This window comes from Talpa europaea (assembly GCF_964194135.1).
Source record: "Talpa europaea genome assembly, chromosome: 15".
Lineage (NCBI taxonomy): Eukaryota > Metazoa > Chordata > Mammalia > Eulipotyphla > Talpidae > Talpa > Talpa europaea.
In genome coordinates, this window is record NC_140083.1 from 52905170 (window position 1) to 52931406 (window position 26237).

General features: G+C 38.5%; 1 protein-coding gene across 1 annotated transcript in view; it reads right to left on the bottom strand.

Annotated features, from left to right (window-relative positions):
- Positions 1-258: 258 nt before the first annotated feature.
- IRAG2 (inositol 1,4,5-triphosphate receptor associated 2) overlaps positions 259-26237 on the bottom strand; it is a gene marked incomplete at both ends in the record, with an annotated part of 85489 nt that continues 59510 nt past the window's right edge. Inside the window, 17 exons of the mRNA XM_084256010.1 lie at positions 259-502; positions 904-1011; positions 2104-2205; positions 2467-2513; positions 2623-2685; positions 3864-3907; positions 4714-4861; positions 9476-9610; positions 11724-11864; positions 12128-12155; positions 12245-12308; positions 13970-14027; positions 17286-17356; positions 21146-21253; positions 21404-21468; positions 21568-21614; positions 24728-24865. Coding sequence (XP_084112136.1) covers positions 259-502; positions 904-1011; positions 2104-2205; positions 2467-2513; positions 2623-2685; positions 3864-3907; positions 4714-4861; positions 9476-9610; positions 11724-11864; positions 12128-12155; positions 12245-12308; positions 13970-14027; positions 17286-17356; positions 21146-21253; positions 21404-21468; positions 21568-21614; positions 24728-24865 — 1611 coding nt within the window. The remainder of the gene's footprint in view (positions 503-903; positions 1012-2103; positions 2206-2466; positions 2514-2622; positions 2686-3863; positions 3908-4713; positions 4862-9475; positions 9611-11723; positions 11865-12127; positions 12156-12244; positions 12309-13969; positions 14028-17285; positions 17357-21145; positions 21254-21403; positions 21469-21567; positions 21615-24727; positions 24866-26237) is intronic.

Here is a 26237-nt window from a genome sequence, read left to right on the forward strand (position 1 = left end):
AAATAATCCAATCAGCATTTTATACTTTATTTCTATAATTTTTTAAAAACCATCTCTCATAGCTCTCCCTTGAATAGCATGGGCAGCCTTCATCCCAGTGCAGTTTAGTGGGGGAGGTTGTCATAAGAGAGGAAATAAATTATTTTAAGTCATTTTAAGAACCACACTATAATTTCTCAGCTAGAAGTTACTAATTTACAAAATTCAGATACTGAAACTTTTTAAAAACCAAGATACATACATTAGGATGAGCTGCAGTTACACTGGTGGTGGCCCATTGTGGTGCAGCCTGGTAAATGGCCACAGGATATGTTCTAGAGACATCCAGGAGTCCCCCTCCTGGGTGGGAGCCGCCTCCACCGACTTGGGCCCAAGTCGGCTTGTGAGGAAGCTCATCAGCGCTGCCAGCAGCACAGCAAAGGCCGCTGAGAGCCAGAGTGCCTTGTTGGTGTTTCTGAGCGTCGTCTTGAGGCTAGTGGCCCAGGAAGTCATGGTCTCATGACTGTAAGGAAAAGCCAATTCAGGATTTATCAGAAACACATCTGTCCACCCCCCACACAGCGTGGGGGTAAGTACATCTCTCACCAGATCATGGGCTGGTGCTGTACTGAAATACATCCTTGATGTGCTCTGTGCAAGACACTGGACTAAGCATTGTGCATATGCTGCTAATCATAACTCCCTGATACGGTTCTCTTACCATTACTAGATGATGACATTATGCTCACTTAGGCCTGGGGCCCAGTTGGCCTCACACTGAGCTCCTGCCTCCAGGATAACCTTGGAGGCTACAGGAAAGTTATTTATCCTAAATCCCAGTTTGACAGGTGCTTCGTGATGTCATCTGGCTAAGACAAATCCTGTTCCTGCTTTAGCCTTCCCCACCCCAAGGAGACAGCTTACACTGAAGAGACATCCCATTTTGAAGGATTATTTTTCTTCTCAGAAAGACTTGGCTTTCTTGTCCTTTCTACAGTTTCTTCTTCAGGGGCTTCTGACTCCTCTTTAGTTCTGTAAAGAAGGATTTTTAAATATTTGAAACTAAGGATAATGTGCTATACTTTATAGGAATTTAATTTCAAAAAGTAACTCCTTGTATTTATAAAATAGCCAAAGAGCAAATAAAAAGGGGAAAATCAAGTCTCAGCATCATAATCAGTGTTGGTTATGACTCAGTTAACTGTGTTTAACCAGTTTTTAATACCCTATATTAGCAGTTGATTCTGTATTTTTTGATCAGTGCTTAATTGCTTTCCTATCATATTCACTGACAAGCCCCTAGCTGGATTTCAATTCTGAAATCCCAAGCTCATAATGCCCTCACCGTTGCAAAAAGGAACTTTTCAGTTAAGCATGTGCAGAGAATCTAGGTGGTAGATTTTAGTTTCTTTTTTAAAGGAAACAAGGTCAAAAAGTCAGAATCAAGTGCATTCTCAAGGTTTGTCTCTTGTTTACAAAGACTTCTCAGTACAAACCACATACTTCATACCAACCAAAAGCAAAAAATGAACTGTAATCTTTTGAAGGAAACTCCCTTTGCCCTGCCCAAATCAGAAAAGATACGCTTTTAACTCTACTTCTGAAGAGAGCTCAGGACATGCCTAAGGGGCCCAGGTAGGCGGTGTCTTACCCCAGGTTGTGTGGGGTCCAGCAGAGTCTGCCACATTGTCATGTGACCATCTCTATAGATAAAGAAACAGGGCAAGAAAGCCCTACCAGCCTTCCCAGTGATTAGCAGTTGCTAACTTACCTGTGTGATAGGTAAGAGCATGATTATATACTAACTAGATTGACATGGAAATTTCTGTGACTTTTTATTGACCTTTCCCCTGAGGCCAGAAACCTATAGGGGAAAAAATTTACCTTCTCAAATCTGGCAAATTACACGATCTTTTCTAACCAAAGGCCTCAAAACTTGCAGTCCTGAGTGTCACTGGAGTGAATGTATTCATAAATAACACAGTGTTTATAGGTTAGAAAAGTCTGACAGTCCTCTTTTGGAGGATGCAGCAGTGTCTCCTGTCCAGGGAATAGAAGATCCCTACCATATTTGCCCCAGCTAGTGTCAGGTTAGTAAATGCCAAACTACTAGTAAATACCTACTTTAGTTCACGTTTTTCTTCTTCAGCATCTGCCCAGGAATAGGTGCTAATAAATCGCTGTAAGGAGGGCCGGTGTTCACTCTGCTTGGACCCCAATATACGCCTAAATAAAGATTATAGCCACTTGTCAAGTCAAAATATCTGAAGCCATTATTAAGAGACTTCCTATTAAATCAAAGCAAAATGGTATATTCATTTTTTTTCTTGGCACACTCACAAAACAGTTCACAAAACTACTTCATGACCATAGCCAATTTTTGTAACTATTCTTATGCTCTCTACAAATCATATTACTCAGTTCAAACATAATTTAGTCAAATTATATAACAGTAACATTCAAGAACAGCCATAAAATTACACTTACCAGCTGCTTGACCTCCTGCTGAATCGCTCATTTTCCATCCCAGTCACCTTTGACATCCAGAGGTGTAAAGAGATGATAAATGTGAATTTAATGAAGTTTATATCTTTGTCATCTAAAAATGAATATTCTTTTGACTAAAAACAAGAATTTGCTTACCATTCCTACATTTCCAATATTTCTGGGCAAAGAGGCAATGGTCACTCTTCTTAGAGAAGATGGCTACCCAAGGGAGAAAGTGGACATTTAGCCTTTAGCAAACTGTTGATATCTGGGCCCCTGGCTTGCAGCCTCAAGGAGCAGCTGCACACAGTATAAGGATTCTGTGTAGGTTTACATGAATTGACTTCTAACACTGAACACTATATGTCAAGTAGTCAAGTGTGTCCATCTGCTCTGGAAACCACATTTATGATCTGTGCATACAAAATTTGTCAATGCACCAAATTTGTCTATTCTTTTGCCACCATTTCTTTTATACTTAGAATAACTTCCTCCAACTTGAGGAGATAAATATGCACCTGTGTTTATACCTTCTCTATCCCAGTGCCTGAATTTTTCCATTTAACATTCAAGGATGGGTATGATATTTTAATGAAAGGATGTGTTTCTGTATCAGCCTGGGAATACAGATTCAGGAAATAAAGGTCTTAGGTGAATCCTTTTCTTAAACCACCACCCCTAATTTAATGACAGATTTGTTAAGCAAAAGAATTAGTACTAGCAAGAAACCTGGTACTAATTGTGGATCTACCATTACATCATCATCACTAATCACTTCTATAAACCTGACTTTTCATCCATGAAAGAAATTTGAATGGAATGATTTTAAAGTAACATGCTCAATACCATGAAAAAATTCTGTGAAATCCTGATTTGCAAACTGTGGCAAAAACTACTGGTTGACTTTTAATATTACCACCGGCCCCTTCTTATTACAAATATCTTGATTTTCAGTTAAGCATGAAGAGGAAAATGTTAAGTGGGACTTCTAGGAAGTATCTTTAGAAGGACTTGTGATGCCCCGAACTGAAACCATCTCTCCCCCTAAGGCAGAGCCAAGGGCTGAGGGCAGTAAATCAGAAGAGGAGACCAGCCCCCCTTGATTTTGTGAGTTGGTTCTCTACTGTGAGACTGCCAACCTCAACATCAGTTCTGCACGAGAAACTGCTACACTGGCCTTCCTTGCCCTACCAGGCAACCCTGAGTAACATTCAAATATAGCACGAAATGTGAAAGCATAACTGTAAACATGAAAACAAGCACATAAACGTACATACACAAATCAGAATCACTGCTGTTTTATGATTTGCATTTAAATCATGTGGTTTCCAATAACATTTTAAAATCTTTTCACCTGTAATAGTGGATAGATAGCTATTAAGTCAATTGGTAATTACCTTGGAGTTTAGAGAAGTGGGGCGTTTTTTAACTTGGCAGTCATCTGAAAAGAAAAACACCTTTGTACATTTTAGGAATTGCATATGCACATGTATGCAGTGGTCTTAATTCTCTACAAAGAAAACCAAATTATTTAAGACCCTAAAGATTACTGAGCAATATGGTTATTTGGTGGTAACAATTCCATCCCTCCAATAACAATTCCCATCCCACCAATGGAATGTAGTCTTCTATGTCTGCAGAGGCCCACGGTTCATAGCTAGTACGCAGCAGATCCCATGGCAATGTCTACTGAATAAATGATCAAACGTGGTTTCTTTTCCAGAGAGGAAATGATCATTAAAAGAATTCTCAGACAAGTTATCAGTTTAAAATAAAACTATTATAAAATTTCTATCATCCTTATGTTAAAGTATTTTCCATGGTTTCTTATGTGCCCTTGTTTTTCAATCCATCACTGAGTTCACATCTCCAGGGTCAGTCCTTCTCTTAGGAATACAAAACCATTGTTGAGAACAGCTCATGAAATGATTGCACCTTGCTTTCCATGTGGAAAACGAGTCAATTCTAATATGTCTTAAATAATAGAACACTAGGTCATCTCAATGGGTTAGATTATATCTCCGCAATCTAAATTGATTTAATAACTTTTGATGTTGTTACAAAAGAATCCTTGTCTCTCCATCTATTTTCTAACTGATGCCTTTCATTTGGCTATGTAAACAATGAGAACCAGTTCTGCAATTATCCTCTTAACAGGTCTCACACTAAAGACATTAAGAATTAGCAACAGAAAGAGGAGAATGTTAGAAAAACATCACTAATACCATTATCATAAACTTCAATTACCTTCATCTTCAAGAGGGTTAAATGACCTTTCATTCTGCAGAAGAACCTGTTTCAGTTCTTCTAATTCAGCATGCTCTTTGGCATACATTCTCTTCAGGTTTTCTACATGCTGAATCATTACTTCAACTGATTTACTAACCCGGCTTTCCTAGGAGGAAGGAAAAAGCGAACATTTATATTGCAAATACAATCTTGCTCTTCATTCCATCCCCACATACCACTAAAATGACAAAGTATTTTTCCTGTTTTTAAAAAAAGGCATGAATCTATCAGGGTAAACAGAACAGAAGAGGATGTGATGGCAAAATTTGAGAGTCTGCTAGTAGGAGGATAAGTGGTAAATGACCTATATCTAAAAAAGGCTGAACTCTCAAAAAAAAACAAAACAGCAAGAAAACCCTAGAAGCAATCTAAGTTGTACCACAGAAAGCCCCAAAGACTCAAGAATTAGTGAACCTCTGAAATTGTGCTTAAAGGTAGATGTATGCACAGAAGACATGGTTGAAAATTTGTAAACCAGATCCCCCCAGGCCAAACAAGAAAGACTGCAATGATTCAACACAGAATTAGATAGGGGGTATGGAAATCAGGGAGTAACAGAAAGTTGGTGGCTAATAAAACATTCTAAAAAGCAGATTTCAGCAAAATTCTGCATACTTATTGGTAATTATATATTCTAGCCGCCTTCCTCCTTCTAGCTCCCTTTGGTACTGGGCTTTGATTCTCAAGGCAGGCAGTTTGGAAATTTTCCTCTGAGGAATCTAACACCCCAAGGTGAAAGTCCTAAAACTACCAAGATTAAAAATACCCCAATGAAATAGCCTACCTTATGTGAAGCTCAGTGTGGCTAAATATTGTCCACACCCCCCACACAGAGCTCCCGCTCAGCTGTCTGGGGGCGGCGGGGTGTGTGTGGGGGGGACAGTCCTCACATGCAGAGGAAAACCTCTAGCATGAAAGCAGAAAATTAAAATGCAGACTATGAAAATACAAAAAAAGCCAACTGAAGTAAACTGCAGAAAATTTAAAACTTTAAGGAAACTATCAACATCTTTGGAGTTAAAAGTATTGCATCCATGAAATAAAAACAAGCTACATTAAAAAGGAATATCCACAAAATAAAGAACTCAGGAACTTAAAACATGACAAAAATAACAACTCATAGAAAATTTTCAAGATAAAGTTGAGGAAATCACCCTGAAGCTAGAGTTAAAAGACAAGGAGGTAGAAAAGAGATGAAAATAGTAAGAAATCACCCTGAAGCTAGAGTTAAAAGACAAGGAGGTAGAAAAGAGATGAAAAAGGGTAAGATGCACTTTCTAAATAGGAATGCAAGAACATATAGAAAACGTAGAAAATTTCCACAAAAGTAGAAGGGGAAGTAACTGAAGAAAAGTTCTAGAACTCAGGGATATAAGTTGCCAACTTGAAAATGTCCATCCAGTGGATGAAAATAAATCTATAACAAGGGAAGAAAGTAGACATAAGAGAACACTCTGAAAGCTTGTGGAATATTTTGAAAGCTTGTGGAAAATTAAAAGAAGTTATAAACAAAGAGTAAGGATGGCATCAAACTTCAGTAACATCAGAAAAATCTGAAACAACATGATAAACATTCTAAAGGAAATGGCTTTCTGACCTAGAATCCTTTGTAAAACTGGACCATCCCCTATGATAATAAAGACATTTTCAGTTCTCTAACGTTTCAAAAAGTTGACTACTAATCATGCATTCTTTTTCTCAGGAAGTTACTAGGTAAGAATTTGTACCAATAGGAAAAAAAAAATAGTCCAGTCAAAAGGGAAGCATGAGATTCAGCAAATAGGATTCCACTTGAGAGAGAAGTGAAGGGATCTTTGTATAAAGATTTTCAATGCTTGTGTGGTCAGTCAACACACCAGCCAGTCCGGATTGCAACAGGTTGGAAATATCTGGAAACACCAGCTCCAAGAAGAAAATGATAGTATTGATGAATTTAAATGTGTTGTGATACCTACACCCTCTAGAAGAGCTTTGGAATGAATGTGAGGTAATTAGACATGGAAATGTAAGCAAGTAGCAATCATGGCAAAGAAAATGATTAATTCTAGGAACAACATAAATTTGTGCAGAGGGGAAAATCATAATAGACTATGGTCTCTATGGACAGAATTTACAGTCATAGTTATGCTCACACATAATATAGATCTAGCATTATTCACTTATCTTTTTAACTAAAAATTTTTTTTCATGAAATTTTCCAAACAGATCCACACCTATCCACCAACCAGCTTCAAGAACTATCAACACTTTGCCATGAATTTCATCTCTTCCCAATATTTTAATTATATTTTTTAAAATCAAGTGAACAGCCTACTCTTTCACTCTTAAATATTTGGGAATATTTTTTAAAAAAAAAAGGAAATCAAAATAGGAGGTGCATGTCCTTAAGCAACCACAATACCACAAGCCCATCTAAGAAACTTAGCAGAAATGCCCTAACATCAGCCAGTCTGGTTTTTATTAATCTGGGGAAAACAAAATGGTGGCTTAGATCAAGGCAGTAGCAGTGGCTAGGGAAATAAGTTCTGAATATATCTTGGCATTAGAGTGGACAGGATTTTCTATAGAATTGAATGGGGATGTGAGAAAATACTGATAAGTACTCCCAATGGTTCTCAGCCTAAGCAGTACAAGAACAGAGCAGTTTTTGACTGAGGTAAAGAGAATATGGATGGAGAAGGTTTTAGAGGGAGCATGAGCAGTTCAGTGGTGGATATGTGAAGTTTGAGTTGTTTATCAAACTTTCAAGTGGAAAAGTTGAGTTGGCAGTAATATATTCTAATCTGTAACCCATGGGAGAGGTTTCTGCTAAGCATGTGAATTTGGGAGTCAACAGCTGATTGCATAGGACCAGATGGGGACTGAGAGCAGATGGAGATCAGATGTGCAAGGGTGGAGGCCTGGGGCCCATCAACAATAAGAGGTCTGGGAGGAAGGGTGCCACCCAGAAAGGAGCCTGGAAGGGAGTGGCCCATAACATAGAAAACCAGGAGAATATGGTGCATAAAAGCCAAATGAGAGTGTTTCCAGGGGGGAGGAATTGCTCAGCCATTTCTAATGTAGCAGGAGGAAGAAAGAACATGAGGAGTTGAAGCTGATTAGAGTTGCTTTCGGAGAGAATGGGAGCAGAGAAATCAGGTGGTAGCCAGATGAGACAGGGTCAAAAATTTTGTTGAAAGACTGCATTTGCGTGCTGGTGGGAATGACATGGTAGAGTGGGGGACGCTGAAGACAGAAGAAAGTGGGGAGGATAGAGGCCCAAGGCCCTGAATCATTGAGAGGGGATGGGATGTTGTATAAGGGCAGATGGGGGTGTGTGTCTTAGGATTAGAGACAATTTATGGTCAGTACTAGGAAGAAAGGTGAAGTATAAGGACTGGGATGCTAGTAGCTTCAGAGCTTGTGAAAGTTTCCTTCTGAAGGCTGCAGTTTTCTCAGTTAGGTAGTGAGTTAGGAAGCAAAGTCATTATTTGAAGGAGATGATGTGTGAGGACATGATGGTGGTTGGAGGGTGGAGGAGACTATGTGACCATGGTAGTTAGAAGAGAGGGAGGGTAAATGATAGGATACCCCAAGGACCTACTTGGAGTTTGTGATGAATTTCAAGAGAGCTCAGTCATCTCAGGGAGGATGTTCCAGCAATGCAGGGCAGAGCAGGTAGAGAAATGTATGTAAATAGGATTGTAGATTTTCCAACCAAGTAAAGCAAAATAAGGAGGGGAAGTTTATACAAGGGAGCAAATACTGCATTTGACATGGAATTTAAGTTTGGTTAGGAAAGAAGAGAATAGGATAAGAGAGTGAAAGGTTTGAGGGCAACGTTCAAGAGAAGATCTAGTCATCTTCATATGGGAAACCTACAAATATCTAAAAATGAAAATTAATTACTATGAGTGTAAGCATGTTATTTAGATATGGATGTAAATAAGGGCAAACCAAGAATTAAAGGTGTTTGTTCTGGAACACAGAAAATGGGGTTAAGAAGCCTTGTAGAATTGCTTGCCTTCTTACCCCTCCCCAACTCCAAGTATACTAACTTTAATAAAAATAAAACAAAGATGATTATTCACTAATAAGGTGTTAAAAAGGAACTAGGATATTACAAATGTGTCACTAATGATTGAGCAAAAACTATCACCATGATTAAATGTCTCTTTATGAAAATGTATTTAAAGTTTGCTTAGCTATAGACTCATAAGATTAAAGTTTCCACAGGTTCCATTTAAGAAATCTTAAATGTCTTCATCTCTATGACTAAGTGTACAAAGATATACATACAAGGATGTTATAGCATCATTTATAATAGAAAAAATATCAAGAACACTCTGAAATAATCAAATATGGGATTGTTAAATGATGTATAATATAATCAACCAACAAAATACCAAAATGATGTGTCTATATATTAAGACATACAGAATGTTATCTATGCTATATGTTAAATGTAAAACCAGATTATAACACTATGGAGTATCTAGAAAAAATATCACAAAATGTTTATAATGACTTTCCTTGGGCAAGCTATTATTAGGCATTTTTATTTACATTTTCATGTGTGTCTTCTACTTTCCTTTGTTTTCTATATTAAAACAGAAGTATTGTACAGTCAATTTTTTTTTTTAAAAAAAAACCTTCTTCCCGAAAATGTAATCTATAATCTCAGGAGAATAAGTTCTCTTAGTAATTTTTTGTCATAACTAGAGAAATGGAGACACATTACCTGGTTAATGGCTCCCAACATTTCAGCCCTACTGGCCACACGGGCTGTGCACTGGCTGAGGAATGTTATACTCTTCTCCAGCTTCTTAATGACTTCCTGGACCTGGTTGTCATCTTCACAGAGAGGTGTTAAAGACTACGGAGAGAGCAAAATATTAAAAATCATCCTATTCAAGCATTAAACAAGTCACTCCAACACTGACTAACATATAAATGCATATGGCAATCAAAGTTCCATTATCTTGAAGAAAGTTAGAAAGATATGTTCACAAAAACAAATCCTAAATTAAGACATCTTAATTTTGTTAAGATATCCGCAGTACCCAAATCAATCTATAGAGTCAATAATACAGTATTAAAATTCCAGTGGAATTTTTTTGTACAGAAATAGAAAAAAATATACAATTTACAGGGATTGGGAAATTCCAAGAACAATGGGAAAAGAGAATACCATACGAAGAGAACTAACACTTCAAAAGCATCAGAAGGGCCTCCCCTGGTGGCGCAGCAGTTGAGCGCTGGGCTGCGAAGCTGCCTGCAGCCTCTGCAGTGCCAGTTCGATCCCTGGCCACCTGCGAGGGTCCCACATGGCATGTCTCTCCTGCTGCGCCTGCTGCTCCCCTCAGCATTGTGATTCGTCAGTCTGTTCTGTTCTATTCCCCGCTCTGGCTCTGGTGAATTCTCTCACCCTCCCATGCTTCTGACTGTACCCAGTGTTTGTATAAATAAATAAATAAATCTTTTTTAAAAATGCATTACAAAATATATTACAAAGCTACAGTAATGAAAATAGGATGGTACTAGCATAAATATAGACATAATAGAGAGTAAAATAGAGAACCCAAGAATATACTCATTTATGGTCAAATTATCTTTGACAAGGATACCAATTCCATACAATAAAGAAAGAATAATTTCTCAACAAATGTTGGAAAAACTGAATGTCCATGTACAAAAGAGTGAAGTTGGATTCTGACATCATATACAAAAATTCAAACTGAAAAACCTAAGTATAAAGCCCAGACGAAAACACTGGGGAATAGCTTTATGACAGTGGATTTGATACTGATTCTTGAATCTGACACCAAAATCATGACAACAAAAGCAAAAAGTATAATCAACTTTAAAACTTCTGTATGTCAAATAACAGAATAAAAAGACAAGGTATGGAATGGCAGAAAATATTTGCAACTTATCTTGAATAGACTTGAATAGACTTTTTTCCAAGGACGATGTACAAAACAACATATGAGAAGAGGCTCAACATCACGTGTCACCACAGGAATGCAAATAAAAGCTACAACGATATACCACTTGTCCCTATTAGAATAGGTACCATCAAAATGACAGAACGAAGTGTGTTGGTGAGAATGTGGAAAAGTCGAAACCCTGGTGCACTGTTAATAGGATTGTAAAATGATGCAACCACTATGTAAAGCAATATGGTAGTTATTCAAAAAATTAAAAACCAAGCTAATAAATAATCCAGCAATCCCATATCTGGGCCTATTTCTAAAAAAATTGAAAGCAGTGTCTCAAAAAGATGTTTGCATGTCCACATTCTTAGCAGCACTGTTCACAATAGTCAAGAGGTGGAAATAACACAAATGTCCCCTGATAAATGAATGGATAAATACATACAATGGGATATTATTTGGCTTCTAAAGGAGGGAATCTTTCACATGTTACAACATAAATGAACTCTGAAGACATAAGCCAGATACAAAAAGACAAATGCTGTATGATTCCATTCATATGAGGTAGCTAAAATAATCAGTTCACAGAATGGAAAGGTGTGACCAGGGCCAAGAGGACAGGAACAGGGGATGTCTCTTAGTATGGACTATCAGTTGCAAGATGAATATACTTTACACTGCTGAACTGTACACTTAAAATAGTTAATATGGCAACTTTTATATTGTGCGTTTTTTACCACAATAAAAAAACATGGTTTCTAAATTTTTATTTCCTTCTTCCAAAATTAGCCTTCTTGATTTTCCAACCCATTGCTAAATGTAAGGATAACAGCAGTTGTAATACTTCTATACACCTCCTCAATTTTTTTTTTTTTTTTTGCCTCATCCTGAATTCTTATTAAATCACATTTGGGTCAGACAGAGCTTGGTTCTGGGTGTTGGTTTAAGTTGTAGAAATAAACTCAAATTTTATTGAGTCTGTCCCACAGTAATTTTAAAGACTTTATTAGCAACATGACTCAGTGGGTGGCCCCTAGATTTCACGGTTCTCACCTCTAATAGTTTTAGACAATTGGTGATTTCTTGCTTTAAATTTTCTTCTGCCAAGTCACGGGATCTTTCTTCAAGTTTCACTCTTTTCTCCAAAGTGAAACAGTCACATTTAAAGGCCAATGATAATCTGAGAAATTCGGCCTGTTTCAAAATAATGTGAAGGTGAGAGGAGAAAACTGGATATGGTAAGAAAAAACAAATACAATTAAAAGCCAGATCATACTGAAGCGTTTCTTGCTCCTGGCAAAGTAACACATAGACGCAGAAACTTTACCTGCACTGAGCCAATGTCAGGCCCAACAGACACCAAATGGATCAAGCATGTGCAAAAGCATGAAGCAATGAGCAGGTGACCTGAGACACTTATTTTTAATTCAAGAAAAAAACATTTGGTTTCAGCTCACCTCCACCTCCTTCTCGTTGGCAGAAGTGCTATAGGATAAGACAAAGAACTTACTTAAACCTGAGTCAATAGAAAGGTGAAAAGTAAAAAATCGTAGCATGCTGTGTGGAGAACTTACTTGTCATTTTGTCTAATGCTAACTGATTTCACAGTGGTTGCAGGAGGAGGGGAAACAGCTGTGCCTGTTAAAAAGACAACATATCATTTGGTTAAAAAGGCCTAACAGATAAAGTCACATTTGATCAAATGTTGTGTCCTCTCCACTAACAAAGGCATTTTATTGAAAAGAGTCTGAGACGATAGCTAATAATACATTTGCTTAAATGTAAGAGGATGCTATGCTCTGCTACAGGGATCCTGTGGCAGTAAATTCACTGATTTCCATTTTAGCATGTGAGTGGTCCTTGAAAGATAAAGATGTTTCAGAGTCAAGGGACAGTTCAATTGTCGTCTCTGCATTTGAATGTTTATTTGATTTGATCTCAGGGCTATCTACATACAGTCCTTTGCCCCTCGCTCCTGTTCTGTCCCACAGCAGCAGCAGCAACACTAGTAATAACAGCCTAGTAACAGCAACAATGAATGTGGTATCAGCCATTTAGCACAGGCATACTCTCTGCCAGACCCACAACAAGCCTCTTTACAACATTTAGTGATACTCTTCATGACAACCTCACAAAGAAGATATTTGTTATTAAGAGCATTCAACTTACCCAATTTTTAAAAAAGATTTATTTATGCATACAAGAACTGGGGTGTCAGCCAGAGATGCAGGGGCTGAGAAGATTCACCAGAGAGTGGGGAGCAGAACAGGCAGATCTACTGAAATACACTGCTGAGGGGAGCAGCAGGAGAGGCAAGAGAGGTCACTGAGCCATGTGGGTTGCTCCCTGGCAGGCCGGGGATTGAACTTGTGCAGCAGTGGCTGGTGGCTGGTTAAAGACAGTGCTGTCTTTAACCCCTGCGCCAACAGGGAGGCCCTCAATTTACCCAATTCTTGGTAGTTACCAGAAGACTATGATTGCACTAGGCACCTGCACTCTTATGTTTACTGCAGCACTATTTACAATAGCTAAGATATGGAAACAACACAAATGCCCCAAAACAGATGAATGGATCAAGAAGATATGGTAGGAATACACAGGGACTACTACTCACTGATCAAAAAAGAATAACTCTTGCCTTTTGCAGCAACACGCATGGCTTATTTACTTTTAGGTGGGATACTGAAAATAATCTCAAGGTGGAGTTCAGAATTTATTTATTTATTTTAAAAAGATTATTTATTTATTTATACATACATACATACATACATACAAGCACTGGGTACAGTCAGAAGCGTGGGAGGGTGAGAGAATTCACCAGAGCCAGAGAGGGGAACAGAACAGGCAGACTGATGAAATACACTGCTGAGGGGAGCAGCGGGAGGCAGGAGAGGTCTGCGTGCCATGTGGGACCCTCCTCCAGTGGCCGGGGAGCAGCTGGGGATCGGACCGGCACTGCAGAGGCTGCGGGCAGCTTCACAACCCAGCGCTCAACTGCTGCGCCACCGGGGAGGCCCGGAGTTCAGAATTTACTACGAACATTAGCTTGATTCTAGGTTCAGCACAGGGCAATAGTTAGTGTAAGTACTCTGGGTCTTAATCATTAATGCAACACAAATGTAGATATCTGTAAATCATATAACTGGAATCAAGAATTGATTCTATTGGCTGATTTTATACATAGATGCAAAATTTGTGAAGATGCCTCATCTTTTTACCTGGGAAGCTTTCACTCAGAAAAATCTCAGCAGGGAACAATATAAAAGTTCACATGGCAGTTGGGACAGAACATTCCTTACCTTCTGTGGCACATTCTTTTTTATGTTCATGTATTGTTTCTGGTTCCTCCTGGGCTTCCTAAAATCATAAGGAGATTTTACTGCTGTACAGAGTGGAAATACTTCATAACCAATCATTTCCCAACTTCCTGTCCTCTCCTAACCCTACCCTATCAGAACATTCTAAGGCATACAAAGAACAGTACAAGGGGTTATGAGCAAAACAGGACTGGCCCCATGGGGGTTTCCAATCTGGTTGCGGCACTATGGACACTAATATTTGAAAAGCTATAAAACTGACACCAGTTACCACAAAGCAAACTATCACTAGCTGCCAAACAAATGAGATATAGAGAAATACGTGCCCTGAAAGGGAGAGGGAAAGATCGTAACTTGAGCAGAAATGAAAGTCTGCAGACATGCAGGAGCTTGAAGGAGAGGGGAATACTGGATGGACGAAGAGGTCAAGAGTGGTGGCTTTTAGATGCAGTTTAACAGATGGGTTGTTGGGGGAAAGCTATGCTAAAAACTGCTAAGATTGTGTTCTGTTAGATGCTTACTCCATCTGAATACACCTTAAGGTTACCAACCAACTATCCTATAAAGGCATGCATACACTAATGAGTGCACAATGTGACAGGTTTCCCCTGCTCCCCGAAACTAGAACAGTCCTATTTGGTAGATTATTTTTGAGGTCTGGAAACAGCATTCCCATGGGATAATGGGGAACGTAATGGGAAAGCTCCAGATATACAATCATTTATATGCTGAAAATTATTCAGCTTTCTCCAAAATTTTCCATGAAGAAATCAATCTAAGACATTTTCTTGGTAGTTATTGTTACCATGCCATGTAGTTTTTAGACAATGGTAACTAAGATATTGATAAAATGTAACCAAGAATACAGACAAGGGACTGACTGGATCAATCCATCAACACTTAAATACTCTCAAGTTGTCTGAATCCTCCCTCAATCCCATGACCTCTTCTAGCCATGACATTGCCTTTTTCTACTGGCCTCCATGTCCATGTTTCTTCTGGAAGAGTTGTCCATGACTGCTGACTCCTGCTGTTCAGCCCCCTTTGTCATCAATACACGACTCTGCCTCAGTCCCCAACACCCCACCAGTTGGCACTGAACTCCCTATGGCCAAATCCAGTGGATCAATTTCAATCTTTATCTTACTTAACTTCACTGAGCATTTAAAATGATCTATAATCCCTTCCTTCAAGACTATTCTACCTTTAATGCCCCTCTCCTGATGTTACATTATCACCATAACAGCTCCTCAATTTCTCTTGCCAAGACCTTCTCTTATTGGATGACAGATCATCAAGAATCCACAATCCTCCCTGCCTGCCAGCCAGAGTCTTGGGAAATCTCATGCGCACACTTGGTTCTTCGTGAATAACTCAAACATATGTTTGGTCCTTAAAGTCCCATGGATAAGTCTATGGATATGGGCAACAGACAGGCCTCCTCAAGATGCTCAAAACAGGTCTTCCCAAGATGAGTCCCTTTAGCATGTGGATAACCTCAAACTATAGTCCAGGAGGCCCTGCAGGCTCATGGAAACTTTTGCCACTCTCTTAACTGCCTACAAGAATGTAAGTTGGGAGTCTTACCCAGATTTAGGGTCATAACCAGCAAATAGGGTCTACCAGAGAAACCTATTTGTATGGCAGGGAAAATACCTGTTTACAAGCATCTGGTCTTCATCCTATGAGTCACCCTTTCCTGATCATGTGAGCGCCCTCCCTGACCCTGAAGGACCAAGCCCCTATCCCATTGCTTAGCTCAGGACATAGATTCCATTTTCCCCTCACTGACCTGCGAACCATACATATATAGTTAAATGTTTTGTTTTCTTCAACTAATATGACATTTATGTATTTGACCAGCGCAAGAAGAACCCACAGTGGTAGGAGGAAATTCCTCCTCCCCAACATGAGTATCCAGCTATACGTAAAATCTTACAGATGCACATCAACTGAAACTTGATTTATCTTAAATTTGTCTTATGCTACACCATGAGTTGTTCTTTTCTTCCTACTTCCTGACATGTTATTCTATTCATTCTGTGGGTTAAGCCATAGCCTAGGTATCTACCTTTTCTCAGACGTGATTGTCAGTCACCATGTACCGGAATTCTATCCCTTGAATACCACCCAAATTAGTTTCCTGTACTCCCTCATCACTAAATGCATACTACCTTCATCTCTTATGTGAACTATTGCATCCCTATCAGTTCCTGGCCTTCGCTACTACATTTTTCTAATCTGTTAATTTGGAGTTTCTTTCCATCTCTTTTTAAGATGAGAATTTTTTTTCTCCAAAGACTATGAAAGACCAAAGGACTTGAATTTTCCTCTGACCATTTTTCCTAAGGGACAGCCACTCTAATGTGTGTTAAGCAACACTATCTACCTTCTGTTCTACATGGGACAGTCATTCCACACCACACAGCTTCACTCTCCCACTTCACACTGGAATGCTGTCAATTTCTATCTACCTTATGCCTTAGATACAGAAGGCACAGCCTTCTCCTAACTTCCCAAGTTAGCTTACATGCATGCCTGTTTGGTGTAGCCCAATGGGCCTATCTACTGAGGGAAAATAACAGACACACACATACACACACACACACACACTCCTGTACACATACAACAGAGGGACTAATATATAAGACCCTTAAAGAAATAAGTATTTGGTATCTCAATCTGTAAGTTGCTGTTTACTAATTATTAATTCCTATCAGTGCCATTAAGCTCTTTAATGAAAATAACTCTCTTTTTATCATCATTTACATAGTCATCCTTATAAAATTTTATAGAGGTTTGTGATGCCCATAAAGTACCCAATACCACTCAAGGGGTATCTATTCCATGACACATCTCTCCCCACAAACATTTTTCCTTCATATTGACAATCCCACTAAAATTACTAATTGTATGGTTCTTCCCTTAATCGGAACACATCTTTAAGATACTCAGCACTGTTAATTCTGCCTTATTTATTAATGCATTCATTTATCTAAGCTCTCCTCTATGGACAGATACTTAGCTTGCTTCCAGTACACATTTGATGAATTAACGTGACTGAATAAAAGAAAATCAGTGCAGACCCAGGAAGTCCTAGGTCTGATTTTATCCTATGACATTGACTAAGTCTCAAAGACACTTTGGGGTCAGCATCTTTGTCTATTAAATATCGCTATGATTCTATTAACTTCATAATATTTTGAAAGGATACAATGAGATCGTACTTTTAAGAGTATTTGTGAAGCCTCAATCCCACCATTATACCACATCATTACTTTTATATTCATTCCTTTACCTGACGAATCATGGTTTTGGCCTCATTCCCAGAGCCTTGTAGCGCAGAATTCTCATCAGCGGCATTTTTGTCTGTGAGACAAAGGAGGCCACTGCAGTTAGGGAAGCAGTCACAAGAAAAGTAGGGAGAATTGGTGAGAGGGGCAAGATGGGTGGAGGGCCAAATGGCAAAGGCCTTCATGTATAAGACAAAGTACATACGACAAAGCTTCACATGTGTCCACTGATTCAGAATCACGACCGATCAGCGGAGGCTTCCATAGAAGCCTTTGCAACAGAGTGGCTTTAAAGTCATTTTTTTTTTTTTTACTGTGCTAAATGATTTCCTTTTATTGAGAGAACATTGCATTATATTATATAGATTTCAGGCTCAGTTTACTTTTTTTGAATTTCTTTAGTCTTTAAGATTTTTTGTTTCAGTTCTAAGAATTCTTAAATATACTTTTTTTTTGGTTTAGATTTTATTCTTTTTTTTTTAATTTTATTTTTATATTCCCCTTACAATTGCAACTCCCTTATTTTGACCCCAATCCCTCCCCTCCCCACACCCCATAGAGTGTCTCTGGTTCATAGTTGTTTGTTGATTTTGATTTTCACTTTCTTATAGTTATTCATTTTCCTGGTCCCTTATTTAAGTTTTCTAGATTCCTGCTATGAGTGAGACCATCTGGTATTTTTCTTTTTCTTTCTGGCTTATTTCGCTGAGCATGATCCCTTCCAGCGCCATCCATGTTGCTGCAAATTGCATGTGTTTATCTTTTTTGAATGCTGAGTAATATTCCATGGTGTATATGTACCACATCTTCTTGATCCAGTCATCTATTTTTGGGCATTTCGGTTGATTCCAAAGCTTAGCTATTGTAAACAGTGCTGCTATAAACATAGGGGTGCAGGTGCTCTTTGGAGTTGATGTTTCTGTGTCATTTGGAACATTTTTGCACACAGCACTAATGATAAAGGACTGATCACAAAAATCTGAAAAGAGCTGATGAGATTCAACAACAACAAAGAAAATAGTCCTGTCAAAAAATGGGCAGAAGAGCTAAAAAGAAACTTCTCTGAAGGAGAAATGCAAATGGCCAACAGACATATGAAAAAATGTTCACCATCACTTGTAATCAGGGAAATGCAAATCAAAACTACCATGAGATACCATCTCACACCAGTGAGAATGGCACTGGTTAAAAAAACTAGCAACAACAAATGTTGGCGAGGTTGTGGAGAAAAAGGAACTCTTCTACACTGTTGGTGGGAGTGCAAACTGGTCCAACCACTATGGAGAGCTGTGTGGAGATTTCTTGACCTGCTAAACATAGAGCTTCCATATGATCCAGCAATTCCACTCCTAGGCATTTACTAAAGTCATTTTTAAAGCTGCTACTGTTGCTGCTTTTTTTTAAATCCAGCATATTACTAGGATAATTATAGGAACTAGATGAAGGATGAGCAATTAGTATCTTAATAGCTTTTTTTATAGCTTGACAAACAGGTTTTTTAAATTTATACATGCAAGGTTGATAACAAAGTATCATATCTTTCTAAAACATGGTGTCACTCTGAATAAAATGTCATTGAACTAAGAAAATGCACTTTTCATCTATGCAATTGCATTTGTGATTCCTTTCAAGTCCATCTACTTTATTTGTACTATACTGCGCTCGATGATTTTCCTCTTCATATGATCCAATGTCCTGAATTTGGCTCAGAGCAGCTCAACGATAAGGAACCATAGATAAGTCTTGATTATTTTAAAGATGAGAATAGGATGGACTATCTCTTTAAGCAGAGAAATAAGGACAAAATGGTAACTACTTTCTTCAGAAATATCCAATTTTTTTTTATAATTCTTACATCTTTGCACGATGTTTGCAATTTTGTTTTGGTTATATTCCCCATACAATTGCACCTCCCCCCTTATTTTGACTCTAGTTCTTCCTTTCCCCGTCCCTCCTTCCCCCTCCCCATAGTATGTCTCTGGTTTATAGTTGCTTGTTGATTTTCATTTTTACTTTGTATTAATTATTCTTTTTCCTGGTCTCTTATTTAGCTTTTCTAAATTCCTGCTATGAGTGAGACCATCTGGTATTTTTCTTTTTCTTTCTGACTTATTTCGCTGAGCATGATCCCTCCCAGCGCCATCCATGTTGCTGCAAACTGCATGAGTTTGTCTTTTTTGATTGCTGAGTAATATTCCATTGTGTATATGTACCACATCTTCTTGATCCAGTCATCTATTTTTGGGCATTTGGGTTGCTTTCATAGCTTAGCTATTGTAAACAGTGCTGCTATAAACATAGGGGTGCAGGTGCCCTTTGGAATTAGTTTCTGTGTCCTTTGGGTAAATACCTAGAGTGGAATTGCTGGATCATATGGAAGCTCTATGTTTAGTAGGTCAAGAAATCTCCACACAGCTCTCCATAGTGGTTGGACCAGTTTGCACTCCCACCAACAGTGCAGGAGAGTTCCTTTTTCTCCACAACCTCGCCAACATTTGTTGTTGCTAGTTTTTTTAATATGTGCCATTCTCACTGGTGTAAGATGGTATCTCATGGTAGTTTTGATTTGCATTTCCCTGATTACAAGTGATGATGAACATTTTTTCATATGCCTGTTGGCCATTTGCAAAAAATATCCAATTTTCTTAATGAAATTTTAGTTTTCCTTTAAAATTTAAAACATAGCATAGGTGCAAATATATAAATACACACACACACACACACATATATATATATATAAACTCAAAATATATGAATGTCTTATAGTGATAATTTTCCCTTCTATACATGTTGGTGTAAGACCTAATTTCCCTCCCTGGAAACAATGTAATTTTTGTTGCATCTCCCAGAGAGATTTTACACATATGTAAAAATTTTATCCTAGCCTATTTTTCACAAGTGTTACACCTTTTTAAAGACAATAGTTCTTTGATATCAGTGCAAGAGAAAGCTTTCCTTGTATATGCGTTATGGATACATATCAATATTCCATCATATGATATAGTCTTCCACTGAGAGTTACCTTGTTTCCAATATTTTATCATTATAGAATAAATTTTCAGAAATCAAATAATTTTTGTATCACAGCACACACATATAAATTGCAACAATTTAGGTTTCCTACAGTCATGAATGAAAATTTCTTTTTCCTTCACAGCCTTAGCAAAAGGTGATGTCAAATTGTTGCCTCTTGGTCTCTGTGAAAGTTGAAAAACCAGTATCTTGTGCAGTTTGAGTCAATTTTTTCCTATTCAGTGTGAGGCTGAGTATAAAGTTATTTTTCAGTTAACCCCTTTCTATAATGTTATAATTACTCTTCTGTAGTGCCTACATCCCAGCTGAATGTCCAGTTAAAACAACAGGCTGAATTTTTCTCAGCTCATCTTTTTTGGAAGGAAGGGAGCTTACGCTTCCATAAATGCCAGGGATAACTGCTTTGCTTTCAGAGTCAAATGGCAGAAAAAGAACTAACAGCATCTAGTTAATTCTTCTGCCTCCCAAATTGACCATGCCCATCTGACGCATCCTTTTATCCTAGTAGGTTCTAATTAAGATTCTGAGAATTTTCTATGCAAGTGACTTCTCATCTACACCACAGTTGAGATCCACTTGTGTTCAATCCATCTGTGCCATAAGGAAATGTTTAAGTCCCATCAAAATATATTGTAATTTTGTTCTATCTACATAATTGGGATTAAAAAGGTAACATTATGATACATTGTCACCTCTTAGCAACTTTTCCCTAGACCATGTCTTCAAAATTCTTTCAAATGTTACCAACAGCTATTGAGGACAACCCCTCGTGCACCTTACAGATCTGCTTGGAGTGTTAGGATGGAAACTATCTTGAAGCTCAGCAGCTTACCTCTGATCTTTATCACAGCAGAAGCTGATTGTGTGTCCTCCTCTTTCTCACAGAGTGATTTACAATCAAGGTCACCAGAAGCCATATTCAAAATTTCTGATCCAGCATCTATCAACAGGAAGAAACTAACAGCCTGAATATTATGCAAATGTTATATTTGCCCACGTCCTTTCCATCTGCACACACTGCAGTAGATCCTAGGGCATCACGCTATAGTTTCCAACTGGCATCCACTCTGATCCCCCTCAGTCCACTCACCACTGGAAGTCACAGTGCCCTCTGAGGAAGCAGCATGGCCAGGAGAAGGAAGTGTGGTATATTCCCTGCCAAAAGAGTAGAAGAAACATCTTTGGAGTGTCCAAAGAACTCTCTTGAAAATTAACTGAACACACATACAAATGTGAACACACAAGCAGGCAGACCTGGACTGCGGCAAACTCCCAGAACATGAGCTGCTGACACCATCCTCCTTAAAAAAAAAAAAAAAAGGAGGAAAAAAATTCAACAATCTGACATTTTCCATTCCAGAGAGGTTGTTCTAAGCAAATATTTTCATATAAATTTAAACGAATCCATATTTATTTTGCTCTTTTGGAGAGGAGAAAGGTGGGGTGGTAGGGCAGATTGATGCACATACTCCCTTAAACCTGTACTTGCAAAAAAAAAAAATTCCAATTTTAAGATACTTACAAGTCTGATATTTAAAGAAAACCTGATAAATTCTTGGGCAAAACAAATTCTAAACTGAAAGGGCAGGTAGAGTTTATTTCATGAACTTAAGTCAAATTTTCTTCAAACAGAACATTCTATGTGGGCATCAAACAACCTATTTACAGAAATATTATTCAACTTCAAACTTTTGACCTGTGGTTTAAAAATGGTGCTCCACTTTCGCTAGACAGATCATACAGTTTAAACTTAATCCAGTTCTCAAAGATGTGAGAGATTACATCTAAGTCAGCACCTAATACTGCTGCTCAAAAGAGCTTAACAAAATTGTAGTTCCAGGCCGCGACGGCAAGTGTTTGAAAGTCTCGTTCAGAATTCTTAAATCTCTGTCAGGAGCTCCTAATTTGGGGGAACTACAGGACATTATAGTAGATAAGTCTCAAAAAATACAGTGTGAACATATGTTCCTTTTTCAAAATGTATATTTTTTACAATTACTTGATTTATGTAGGAAGATAAAATGTAATAATTAAAACTGAAAGCATTTGGAGATAGCAAAGGAAAAACCCACACGGACATTGAAATATTTCATAATCAAATATCAACTAATTAATCGCCACCATCAGCAACAGGTTTCTAAAGAGGAACGTTTTATAATACAGATACAATTTAGAATCTATCCGAGAAATTACTGACTATAGTGACAGAAAGTAAAGGTTTTGCACAAATTTGCTGAATATGTCGTTACCCAGAATAACAACAGCAGCTTACATCTGTTCAGTGTATGAGAAGACATAAACCCCTTGTATTTATCACCACATTTAATTCTCCCAACGTTACACAGTGGGTTCAACAAGAAGAGATTTGCTTGTGTTCAGGTAAGGAAAATAAACCAGTAAATAAAGTAATTGCCCCACAAAATTCAGAGGTGAAGCCAGCTTATGAAATGGATCAGGATAAATATAGTGTTGTCTCTACAGTTGAAGAACCACCTCTGAGATGTCCTATCCCAAGTACTGGAGAAATGAATACTTCCTGATTATTGTCTGAGGTGGGCAAAGGACTTAACTTTAAACTTTTGCAATGTTCACCTCAAATATTGGGAAAAATCCACCACCTTGCAAAGCAAGAATTTACACTGACCCTCCTCTCCACTGAACGAGGGCATTCTCTATCCCAGCTCATCTCTGTTTGAAGTGCATTTGGGTCAGACCACACGGGACTGAAAGAAACCCCTGGTAACATCAGTTTAATTTAACTTTTATCAAAGACCCTCTTTTGGGCCTCTTTTGGGTTGAGTGCAGCGCTGTGAAGCTGTCCGCAGCCTCTGCAGCGCCGGTTCCATCCTGGCCAGCGAGGGTCCCACATGGTGAGGCAGACCTCTCCTGTCTTTCCCGCTGCTTCCCCTCAGCAGTGCATTTCAGTCAGTCTGCCTGTTCTGTTCCCCGCTCTTTCTCTGGTGAATCCTCTCACCCTCCTGTGCATCTGGCCTGTACCCCAGCTCTTGTATAAATAAATAAATAAATCTTAAAAAAAAAAGACCCTCTTTTGCTCCAGAAAGGGCTGAAGACACACAACACAGTCCTGATGCAGAGCTGCTGACAGGCCAGTCAGAAAGACAAATACCCAAAACACAGACTTTAGAAGGTAGAAGCAGACCAAAAGGGGTATGCACAGAACAGAAGAGAGTGGGGCAGTGTTTGGATTAAATTTGGAAGAGAAATTGTAGCTTATACAGAATAGACAGTTAAATGAGGATGACCCTGTCCTTAAACTACTTTAAAAGATTGTGTTAATAATTATCCTGTGCTAATTTAACTATATTCATCTATCATGAACTTACAAAATAGAAAAAAAAAATTAGTGAAACTTTTCTTTGTATATCAGTTTCTTTGTATATCCTACTTCATAAAAATCAACAAGAATAATTTCATAATAAAAAAAATCAAGTCCATTTAACATTCTACTAACATTAAACATTTGTCACTTTGTGTGGCTTAAAATAACATTTCTTATTTTGCTTTCACTAAAAAGCTAACTTGTCTGAAAATCACTTCATCTCACAATTACCAGGGTCCTGGATTCTCATATTTTAACTGAGGACGTCTGAAGAAAGTATGGTGCTTACTCCTGTCCCATTAAACTAGTTTCCAATATGGAAGAAAAGGAAACACCAGTCCTGTAAACATTTTTTAAAACTAATTATCATCACTAAAGTCAGAATAATAAATATAGAAAAATAGCTTGCCTCCATTATGTTACAAATGAGCATCAATTGTGGGGACGCTGTCTACAAGCCCTGTATGGGAAACATTTTAGTGAGAAGCCTGTTGACCAAGTATGAATAGATTCAACAAGTAATTCTATGATTTTGGAGAAATGTCATGCATTTAGTAACCACACAAACATACGTGACTATGGAGCTCTGGAACAGTTACAAGGTAAGCAATTGGCTATGACTCCCAATTCATTTCCCCCTTCCTGAATCCCAGGAATGCAGCAGGAGCCCCAACAGACAGCACAGCTCCATGCTAGCTGATGATGAATTTGCTCTAATAACATCTTTTGTTGATCCTTTTTATAAGACTAACCAGACAAAAGGAGATTTTTTTTTTTTTCAAACTCTGGGTGGTGGTTAGTGAAGGCTGGATGGAGACATAGCTCCTCGGGGTGTCTGGGTGTGGGAGGTAACCACCCACAACTTCCACCCACCGGGCTCTCCTTTCAGCATCAAAAGTCACCCCTCTTTGAACCTGCACTCCCGTTCCACAAGGGAACTAACTCACACACAGCAACTGGGAGACCTGGGCAAACCACAAACAAGAAATCTAGTGAGTATATTTTTTTAACCAAGCGAAATCAAGAATTAATGAAATACTAGGCAAAGAGAGGTCCGATGAGGGACTGACTTACCTGGAGCAAAAGGCTGGAGTCAAGGACTGTGACACAGGCTGACAGCACAGAGCAGGAAGCGTGCTCTTCCTGGCCCAGCCATTCAAATATCACCGGCATGACACTGGCATGGAAATCTGTGGTCCAGCCCATTTGTTTCTGGCAGCACAAGTCAAATGCAGGGTGGGGTACCCAGGCACCCACAGAACAAAGCCAGGCAGCTTCTCCCAGGGGCTGGGTGAGCCACATAGGCCACACGAACACCCTCAGCAAGCAGTCCTGCTTCAGTACTTAAGAAATGTCAAGAACACTAAGAATCCAGGAGAGTAGGAAGGGCCATTAATGGGTTTATAGCTAACTCCTGGGGTTATTTTTAGATGAAATGTGACTTAAGCTGTAAATTAAAAAAAATTATTTTTACTGATGTAGCACTGGTTTATAACATTATATAGGTTTCAAGTGCATTGCCTTATCAATCAATGCCTGTGTTGATCATAAACCTGTGTATGAATAAGCATTCATATTACCATTGTAATTTTTTTAACTATTGCATCTAATTGAGATACAAATGCTGCTCAAATAAAAGTGATTTTCTTAGAAAAAGAACAATGGAACAAAAGTTGTCTATATGGACTTCTAACTGGGTAAAAAAAACTCCCTGACTAGACTCCACAGTGTCAACATTCCAAAAGAGAAAGAATGTAAAACTCATAGTCAAAAGAAAGTTCAAATGCAAGAGATGCAATTTTCCTCCCAGGTTTTTTTTTTCCCCTTCTTTTCAATTTCTAAATAACCACACCCTCAGCTCTAGAAGACACACCCACCACTAGGAGGCTCATTTATAACACAGTTATCAGTCAACTTGCACAGCTTCCAATTTTGCAACTAGCAAATGTTATTTGTTCTCCAAGGTTATTAAAGCTGCACCCACACACAGCCTGAGAGAACAGGACAGATAATGGCCAGAAAATCTCCTGAGATATTTTTAAATTGATTCTGTCATTTGCCTCACAATTCACCCTCTCCTAGTGACAGCCAATCTTACACAAAAGCATGTAATAACATGAAGAACACCTCAAAGGGCTAGCAAGACACTATTTGCTGTATGTGGCTTTTTCTTTTCTTTTTGAGCAGTGAAAGACAAAACAGAGATAATCACCTGCATTTCTCCTGACCTGTGACAACAAGGTTCCTTCTGAGCTTCATCCTGCTGAAAATTCTGATTCTGGGTGATAGTTTCTGCTGCTATTTCTGAGTGTTCAGCATGAATCATGTACTTTATGAAATATTATAAAGTGTCTTGGGGATCAGGTCTGAGATTCAAGCAGAGCAGAGAGGAGAATCAGTTTCAACATCTTGGAATTTTCATGAGACTTCTTAATGCTGGAATATCTGGGGGCACACACCAGGGCCAAATCACCTGTCCAGAAACCCTGGGTTGCTATTCAGACTCCACGGGAACAGTGAATAGGAATGATGACGGTAGAATCAGAGACAATTAGGCCCTGGGGAGAAACTGCCAGGAGTGAGG